At 32.6% G+C, this 10,501-nt stretch overlaps 1 protein-coding gene across 1 annotated transcript in view; it reads left to right on the top strand.

The window, feature by feature from the left end:
* LOC111391006 overlaps positions 1-1,665 on the top strand; it is a 5,269-nt gene extending 3,604 nt beyond the window's left edge. Inside the window, exons 3-4 of the mRNA XM_023016141.1 lie at positions 284-623; positions 694-1,665. Of these exons, the coding sequence (XP_022871909.1) occupies positions 284-623; positions 694-1,665 (1,312 nt within the window). The remainder of the gene's footprint in view (positions 1-283; positions 624-693) is intronic.
* The last annotated feature ends 8,836 nt before the right edge of the window (positions 1,666-10,501 follow it).

The raw sequence follows: 10,501 nt of genomic DNA on the forward strand, positions 1-10,501 counted from the left end.
CAAAACTTGCTCGGGAAAATTTGGATATTTCTCGGTGATGCCCGGAGCCGAACTAGGTCATTTGATCATGGGTGAAAATTTTTAGAAATGCATGTTCGAGCCAAAATTTTGAGTTTTCCATATTTGTGCAATGCTAGAGTTATATTGATGATTCATGATATGACACATTGCATAAACACATGTCAATGTGCTTATTGAAGAAAGTTTGGGGGATTATGAATTCAAAGTTTATTCATGCTAAATTTTTTACCAAGTAAGTGATATTATGTATTTCCTTTTGCAGGATGCCTCCTAAACGAACTTCAAAGGGAAAAGAGAAAGTCGGCTCCTCATCTGGAACAGCCCGAACAAGAGAACCCAAAGGGGGTGTTAGAAGATTCCTTTCTTCAGATACAGCAGCCTGCTACGCCAATGTTGTGCGTGATTGGGCAATCATTCCCGAGAGGCCAGTTAAGTTAGAAGACTTCCCCAACTTTGAATTGACATATCTTATTCACAATTGCGGTTGGGAAAAGGTTATAGAAAGATCTCATCCGGTGTATGAGAATCTAGCAAAGGAATTTTATGCAAATTTCAACACAGAAATTGACACCCCCGGATCGGAGCACTTACATCAGACTTGGGTTAGGGGCAAATGGATTATGTTTTCACCGGAGGTAATTCATGATTACGGTAATTCATGATTACTATCAGTTATCCTGGAATAATGTAGTCCCTATTCCCGAGGACTTCAATTGGCATGAGGTTGCAGAAATATTGTTGGGACGTGAAAATGCTTGGTCTCTACCTACAGCAGACTGGCATCAAATAGATCTCACCCCATCCATAGCAATTTTATGGTTATTCATGTACCATAACATCGAGCCTATATCCCACAGAACAACATTTACAAATCCAAGGGCCGGATTCATATACCATTTGGTTAGAGGGAACAAGATTGATCTAGCCACGTACATCTACAATCAAATTCTTGGTACAGGCACTTGGGGTGATAGGCATTACTCCCTAATTTTTCCCAGTCTGATATGTGGAATATGTAGAGCAGCGGGGATACAAATCCAACCTGGGGAAGCACCGAAAAAGCCAAGTCCCTTTATCAAGCAATCCACATTAGAGGCCCAAGACCGAGCAAGACTGAAGCACCAACAGAAATTAGAGAACGCACGACGACGACGGCAATTGAATGAGGAAGGTCAAGCAGATGCAGACCTTGACATGCCTCAAATTCCTCCACCACCACCCCAAGCTGATATGGACAATCAGGTTTTGAGGCAGATTTTCACCACCACCACAGGGATCAGCCGCGATGTGCAGAGTCTCCAGCAGGCTATGGGAACTTTGACGACTGAGGTGCATACAGCCCACCGTGACGTCCGCATTGCCTCTGATATGTCACGTGCCGCCCGCCAGGATGCCCAAGCAGCTAGGAGGGAGATGGACACTATGAATTGTCGACTAAGTGTGTACGTGAGCAGGGTGGATGGCATCCAGCTGAGAGTGAATGAAACTTGGGAGCGTTTAGGCCGTTTGGAGACACGGGTTGAGGGGATCCACGAGGAAATGACACAGCAGTCAGCACTGATGAGAGAAATCATATCTCGCCTTCCGTCTCCTCCTGCAGATCATGCTACGGGTCCCAGCTACACACCACGACCACCACTTTGATCAGGGGAGTGTTGTTTACCTCTTTTTGCCAAGTTGTATTTATATTTTTAAATTATGCTTTTCTAACTTTACATTTACATTGAGGACAATGTACTGTATAAATTTGGGGGATGGTAGCATAATTCTCAAACAAATATTCGGCATGTAGTTAATATGCATTTTCACAATCAATCATTAAATTGACTACCTTCTTGCATGATGCATGCGTGATGAATGAGTGTTGATTTTACTTTTGCATGCTTGTGTGGGTTTGGTAGCCTTGCCGGCTATGATGTGATTATTGGACAGGTGAAATATAGAACTGTTAATATAGTACAGGATTTAATTAACGGATACTTATTGATGCAATGCTTGACATTCTTTTGCATGCCACTCATGTTTTCATGTTAAGTTATTGAATAGGATTGTTGGAGTAAAACACAAGAAACCTAGGTTAACCCTCTACATCATTAACCCGTTAAATCACCAAAGGATAGTTTGGAGATGGTTAAGCCACTATAAGTAAACATGGAGATAAGTAGAGGCTCAGTGCATGAAATTATATTGTGTGGATTGCCTAGACCCAAAAGGTGAGAAATAGGTGAAAACTTTAAATTGAGGATGGTTGTTGATATCAAATGTCTATAAAATAAACATGGGAAAATTATCACTTCTCTCAAAAGCCTTTATGACTCGAGCAAGTAAGTCTGTTGGGGTTTAAAACCTGATATCCTAAAGCCAACTGGTTTGGGAATTATTGGCCTAAAGCTCGTTACAGGGGTCATGTAGAAAGCAAGATAAAGGAGAAGTTGACAAAATTCATCTTATCGAGCCTTTATAACTCGGGTGAATAAGGCTGCAAGGGTTTAAAACCTGGTGCCCTAAGACCAACTGGTTTGGGAGTCATCGCCTAAAAACCCGCTACAGGGGTTATATAGAAAGCAAATGAGAAGATAGAAAAAAAAAAATGAAAAAAAAAATTTCAAGAATAATGATAATAATAATAACCCCCTGTTGGACATTTGATTGATATGACTTTAACCTTGACGCGAGGTAAGTAGCTTAGTTTGAGCTTAAGGGTTGAAACAATCAAATTAAAGAGAGTCTCTACTTGTTGATATGTATACTAGTAAGGGTGAGATCTATCCAAACTAAAAGAGGGTAAGGATTATAGTTGTTAAACTCCTAACCTTAGAAAACACCCCAAGATAACTGAGTGAAAAGAATAAGTTTGGGGGATTTGTGTATCTCTCGAGTGATGTAAGGATAAATTTGACCATTATGGGTCGGGAACAAACCATTCATAAGCTTGATAAGTTGGCATGAGTTCACACACACACGTTGAGTATTGCAACTGACGAGTAAAGGTTAATTTTATTCTTGCAATATTGATATAGTTCTAGTGTATTGCTGAGTTCCAATCCTGAGACACGGCAAGCTATTAAGCCATGTTAGTTTAACTCTGAGTCACTGCATTGTTTGAGGACAAACAATAGTTTAAGTTTGGGGGATTTGATAAGTGTGTTTTTACACACTTATTTGGATCATAAACATGACTTAAACATGGATAAAATGGTTGAATTGTGACTTAATCCAGTTAAATTTATGCATTGTAGGTAATTCAATGGAAATTGTGGAATTCAGGAGAAAAGAGCCGAAGAATGACCAAAACGCAACAATTTGATAGTTCGAGGACCAAAGGTGCAAATATTGAAAAGTTGAGCTAAATGCAAAAAGAGAGGGAAGACATGACAAGTATAAGCTCAATGACAAAGCAAAACAACTGGAAGAAGAAAATATTGAAGAGGGACTGAAATGAAGACAATTGAAAGTTGGAGGACTAAAGCGCAAATACTCAAAAGATATGCCGAATGAGGGGCATAAGAATTGATGGTATCAATCATCAATTGGAAGATAAAATTTGTAGAAAAGATGAAGAAATCGAAGAAAGAAGTCAAGAGAAGCAACAAAGAAGTTTAGGGACCAAATTGAACAAACCACATAGATGTTACCTCTATGCGACCGCATAGTGTAACCTTCTATGCGGTCGCATAGAAGGCTCCAGGGACTCAATGAGCCCAAACAAATTGATCTATGCGACCGCATAGATTCCTTCTATGCGGTCGCATAGAAGGATTTTTAACAGTCGGGCGCGGTTTTTCGTTTTGGTTGAAACTCCTTCCCTACATAATTTGGACGTGATATAAATACCAAAAATCATCATATGAAGGGGCAGAACGACCAGGGAGAAGGAAGAGACCAAAATTGGAGGCAAGAAACTTGATTTTGGATTCAATTTCACACGGGCTCGAGACGGGATTGAAGATTATACACACGGATTGAAGAACTTCTATACATGTGTATTCTTATTATCTTTTAATTTCGTTTTTCAATTTCTTGATTTTGCAATGATGATTATAGGCTAGGGTTTTTATTCATTAGGAATTTGATGAACCTTTTGATGATTTAAATTTCTGTTATTTCATAAATTCAATATTAATTTCGATTGGACAAATGTTTGATTTATATGAGTTGAATGTTTCCATAATTATTTGGCCAATTATTATGTGATTGTAGATGATTTATTCTTTGCATTCGAAAGAAGGGGAATAAATTCGATAGAATATAAATCGACATAGGGTCCGATAGGGGATGAAAACTTACCTCTATGCTTTATGCAATTCATGAAAATGTTCATAAAAAGTCATGCATTCTTATACATTGCATCATCCATAGAAATATAGGCTGGTGATGTGTAAGAGTAGATTCAATATATATCGAGAGAGTGTATTGGATAATTTAGGAACATTGAATTGGCATTTTGTTCATCGATTCGTTGAATTTGTGAAATTAGGGTTTTTAATAATCAATTGGGGATTCAAGTTCTTAATGATTTCATTTCAATTCATTTCAATACAGTAATTCTAAAATTGCGTATTTACATTTCAGTTGCATATTTATTTCATTAGATCAGTGAAATTTTGAATTTAGGGTTTCCAATTTTGAAATTAGGGTTATCTTTGCAATTAGGGTTTCGAATTGGGGATTTCTCCCAAAATTAGGGTTTTCATATTTAAACCAAATTTTCATTCAATTAGATTCGGTTAAGGTCACATTAGTCTAATTAGAGCTAATTTAATCCTCGTGGGAACGATACTTGGACTCATAGTCCACTTTACTACTTGTTAACGAACCGTACACTTGCGGTGGGTTTTAAAATCGAGAAGAAATAATTTTGCGAACAAATATCATTATGCAAAATGTTCCTACATTTCATTTTTTGGCACTTTTACCCTTAACTTCACATTTTATTGCGAAAATCATCATTTTCATCAAATTTTTCTTGTATAAAATGACAAATATACTCTTTATTTAAATAATACAATAAAAAAAGTTAAAAAATAAATTGTAATTGTACTTCCAAACTTTAAAAAAGTGAAAATGAGTCCATATAAATTATTAAAAGGATAATTAGCACAAAAAATCTCTATTAATTTTTCATTATTATTGTGCAAAACGTCCCTACCTTTCTTTTTTTTTAATTTTCACCCTTATTTTATATTTTATTGAGAAAATCGTTAAATTCATCAATTTTTTTTTTCAATTAAAAGCTGTAAAATAACAAATATACACTCATATTTATATAAACAAAAATAAAAATAAAAAATAAAAAAATAAAAAACAAATTGCAACTATATTTCCAAAATTTTCAAAAAACTACAAATAAATTCCAATTTGTTTGTTCTTCAATTGGAACTTACACGTGCATATCTGCCCAAGGCGTGAAGTTAAGGGCTTTGTTGATCTCACTGCTGATGAGACTAGTGATATAAGGCTTGCAGCGCAGAAGGTTGGCCAGTAGCTTGAATCCTATCATAAGGCATATTCACTAACATTTACTAAAAAAAAAGAGTGATGCTATATGGGAGAGAAAATTATTATTAAATCCAAGTAAGAGTGATGTACACAGGAGAGAAAATTATTATTTAGTTTTTTCATTTATTTTCAAATTAGGCCAATTTTTATTTATTTATTTTGAAAATTTTGGAAAAATAGTTTCAATTTGTTCTTCATTTTTAATTTTTGTTTATATAAATAGGAGTGTATATTTGTTATTTTACAACTTTTAATTGAGAAAATGAATGAATTTAATGATTTTCTCAGTAAAATATAAAATAAGGGTGAAATTTAAAAAAAAAAAAGTATGGACGTTTTGCTTAATAATAACGAAAGATATGGATGTTTTTGTGCTAATTACCTTTTTAATAATTTATTTAGACTCATATGCAATTTTTTTAAAAGTTCAGGAATATGATTGCATTTTATTCTTTAACTTTTCTTTTCTTTTTTATTGTATTATTTGAATAGAGGTATATTTGTCATTTTATACAAGAAATTTGATGAAAATGATGATTTTCGTTAGAGCTGTAAGCAAAAATCGTCAAACCAGAAAATTAAATCGAAATAGCATTTTAGAATCCGTCGGTTTGTTGCCACATAGATCCGGTTAACAAAATGGTTTTGAACCAAACCAAAACGGTCAAATGGTTTGGTTTAGATTTGATAATTTTAATTATGGTTTAAAACCAAACCGGACCAGCGAAAAAATATATAAAAATTAAAAAAATTAAAAAAATGAAATTTTTTGAAAACTCTTTCAAATATGTAAATTTCAATAGTTTTGTCATTTGTGAGTATTTTTGTCAATTTCTAATTTTCTAATACATATATTTATTATTATTATCCAATAATCATAATTTATATCTAATAATCTCAAGACTAACATAATTTATCAAAAGCCCATTTTCTCTCCAGAATTTAGATGAACTCCAACTAACATCAAATATAATCTTGAGCCACCGACAGTTTGAAACCACACACTTCTTTTTCAAATTTGTCACGCCTCTTCAAACTAAGATAAGAATCTGAAATTAAATGCGTTTCATAACATCATGCAAACGTAAACTTGTGTAATTGTTATGTTTAGATATCATAAACAATTACTTTATTATTGTGGTTGGTTATTCTCTTTTTTTCTAATCAGTATCTTTTTTTTAGATATGATGATCACGAGATCTTGTTAGCATCATTATTTTTTGGATCTTATATCTAGTTTAGTAGACTTGTATTGTAACATTATTGTATCATCATTAGCCTAAAAAATATGAACAAAAATGAAAAAAACTATGTTTTAGTTTATTGTAATTTCATTTTGATTTAGTTGGTATTTAAATTTATAGTAGGCATCTTTAACCCCTGTTTGAGCCATATTTTTCATATCATCAGAATAAAAAAATTGACCGTTGGAGAGGAGACTGGGCTCCACACATGAAACAGCAGGTCAACAAAGGCGGCTGGACATGTAGGATAACAGTCCAAATTTTCATTTTTTTTGTCCCAAACATAAACAGGTGCTTAGTTTATTTTAGATTTATTGCTAGTAAGATATAAATATATATTGAATTCAATGAATTAATGACATAAAAGTTGATAGGCAAAAAAATATATGGGGAAACCGACGGTTTAAAATCGAACCAAACCCTTATATTTAGGTTTGAGTTTTTTTCAAACCGTTAAAAATGGTTTGGTTTGGGTTTGGATTTGTCTCAAATCAGTTTAAACGGTTTGGTTTGAAAATCTGTCAAAAACTGGTAAAATCGGACCACTTACACCCCTAATTTTCTCAATAAAAGGAGAAGTTAAGGTTAAAAGTGCCAAAAAATGAAGAGTATGGATGTTTTGTGCTAATTACCCCAAAAAAATTTTATGATAATTTCGTCAATAAATAAAGTAGTTAAAATTTAATATTAAGAAATAAATATTATGTTGCTAATACAATTAAAACTTGAAAATAACATAAAATTAAAAAACCAAAGATTTCTTAAGTTACTACATAATAATAAAAGATGTCAAAAAATGCTTCCCTAGTGCATAATCAATGACCAAAGCACTGTCGATGATTGCCACTTACATAATTATCATCGGTAAACGTGGACAGAGATAGAGATGTGTTAAAGATCATCGATGGTATCATTGTCAAAAGTTCCGTCCACATTATGGACAAAATTTCCGTTGGTTATTGTATGTTCCATTAATTTTATTATTATTATCGTCATGGTAATTATCTTTTCTTTTTTCGAATTATCAAATTAGTAGATTTGTCATTGGGCTCTTTTAAACTTCTGTTAGCTTGTACTGTAAAATGCCACATAGTAGATGTTATCTGCTTGAATTTGTAATTAATTACATTTGGTTTCTTTAAAGGTGATGAAGGTGAAGTAATTTCCCGGCTACCATTCAATGGTATATTACATTAAATTCCATTATTACGGTATCTAGTAAATAACATTTTATTTACTAGATGTATGTTTTGTATCGAAGTCCAGGACTGGGGAAAAAAAGGTGGATGTTGAGAATTAAAAAACTTAATTTTATTCTTCCAAGAGCAAACAATTGAAGAAATAAAAATAAACACTCAAAAACATACAAGATTTATAGAGGTTCACCTCAATGTGTAACTACATCCTCTCCCTTCAATGCAATAATTAACTATGATAAAAATAAATAAATAAGGATTACAAAAGAACTCTCTCTCTCTCTATTTTTTTAATTATAATTATAAAGTCTAACCATGGCTTCCTATTTATAAGATAAATAAGAGTAAAATCAAATTTTACAATAACTCCAATTCTTTAATAGAATTTTACAAAAATACAAATTTCTAAACAGTTCTTAAATTAAATTTTGGTTTGGACGTCTCCACCCCCCCTGGGGCCTCCTGCTCCATTCCAACCCCCACAGCGACCTCATCGCAAAGGTCAATCAGCAATCAATTTCGCGAAGTGACAATATTTATAATTGACAATAATTAAATTTCGCAACTTAACAATAAATGATCACTCGAATTCGGCGAGTGATGTGCTAATGGTACTTGCAAGTACACTTCTACAACGAATTTTGGTGGTGATATGCAAGCAGAGGTATGTTTTTAGATGAAGTATAAGAAACAGATCGAATATTCGAATTTTTGTGTTGCATTGTCTTATTCATTAAAGTAGGTATTTATAGACCAACAAAGCAGAGCGAATTCCATTTCATATTTGATTAACTCAATAGATAATGAAATTCATTAATTTAATTTTCAAAATGAGTCTTTTGTTTAGAGAAGTTGATTCAAAGTAACGTGTGTCAAGTACTTCAATCATGTGTTCATACATGGACCATTGAAGGGGCGAACAAGGCAGTGGAATGAGGGGAACCACCATAACAGAGGAGAATTTGATTTCATAATTTGAAAAAACTGGCCAAAGTATGACAAAAAGTGGGCAAGAGTAAATATGCTTAAACAAGAAAGCTCATGACCGAGAATTCTACAAGTGCAAGATTCAATTTAATTTGAGCTTTTATCTCCTTTCAATCACTTTAACATTTTCAACACTACACAATCAAGAATCAATGGATCCCCAACAACGCCAAAAATGGACCTCCAAATAAGTATTTGGTGTCACACAAATTGGCGTCCTCAATGGGAAAAATATTAGAAACCAGGGCCGGACCCAAGGGGTCCCATAAGGTCATTTGACCTTCCAGTTTTTTCAATTTTTTTATTTTTTATTTTTTAATTTTCGGGCTTACTATAAAATATCAAACGTTCTTTATATGATTTTGAAGTACTCACGGCCTAGTATTTCACGTCGTTAATGGTGTGCGAAATGGTCAATCGTAACAAATGTTACCACGTCTCAAAGTAGGCTGTTCCAAATTAATATTTCGAAAATTTTGATGACAAGCCAACGTTAAAAATTCTTCAACGATTATACACTAGCTGTATCCATAAATCTTCTATATCTTCTCGAAGCTCATTTCGAGTACTATATCATAAACATATCAAATTATCTAAATGAATATCGAAAAAAGTTAAACATACATCAAACGAATATGCCAAAAGGAGACATAAACTCATCTTTTTTGAAAAAAAAAATCAATTATTTTTTTAATATTTATTATTTTTGCGTGAGAAATTTCTCAATATGATTTACATCATTTTATTAGGAAATTTTATATGCGGTATGATATCAAATTTTACTTTTTTTGGACGTAAAAATTCTTAATAAAATTTTTATTACTTCATAGGGGTTATAAATTGTTATACTACTTTTTCATCTTAATTATTTTTATATCTAAAAAAAATTTATATATAAAAAAAAAATCAATCATTTTTAGAATTTTTTTTATTATTGTTACCTTTTCCTCTCGATGAATTAATTTTTTTTTCAAATGACCTCAAAAATTTTATTAGGAATTTTATTAGATTATTTAAAAAAATTAATTGATCGAGAGAAAAAGGTAACAATAATAAAAAAAAATCCTAAAAATGATTGAATTTTTTTTATATATAAAATTTGTTTAGATATAAAAATAACCAAGATGAAAAGGTAGTATAACAATTTATAACCCCTATAAAGTAATAAAAAAATTCATTACTTTTTTTTAAAAGCTTGATTTTGAACCTCTAATGTAAAATGTCTGTGTTCGCCATGTTCGAAACTTGCAGAAATCGTAGTCAACCAAAAGAGAGCAGTCATCTCAAGGACAATATATTCACTCCAAAGTACAATTTCTTTCAAGGTGCAATTTATGTTTTCATAGAACTTTTTCGATTGAATTTTCACCTTTTCTTTATTGTGCAGTTGGGGGAGAGTAGGAGGGTGTCTTATATCTTAGTGCTTTAAAATAGCATCTTTACTAATGAATATGGGATCAACGCATACCGAAACCAACTCTACCTACAGATACGATAATACGCAGAAATATTTGTGCATAATTTTGCATGATCAGCATTCATCATATAGCATAA

The sequence above is a fragment of the Olea europaea genome, unplaced genomic scaffold (genome assembly GCF_002742605.1).
Source record: "Olea europaea var. sylvestris unplaced genomic scaffold, O_europaea_v1 scaffold74, whole genome shotgun sequence".
Classification (NCBI taxonomy): domain Eukaryota; kingdom Viridiplantae; phylum Streptophyta; class Magnoliopsida; order Lamiales; family Oleaceae; genus Olea; species Olea europaea.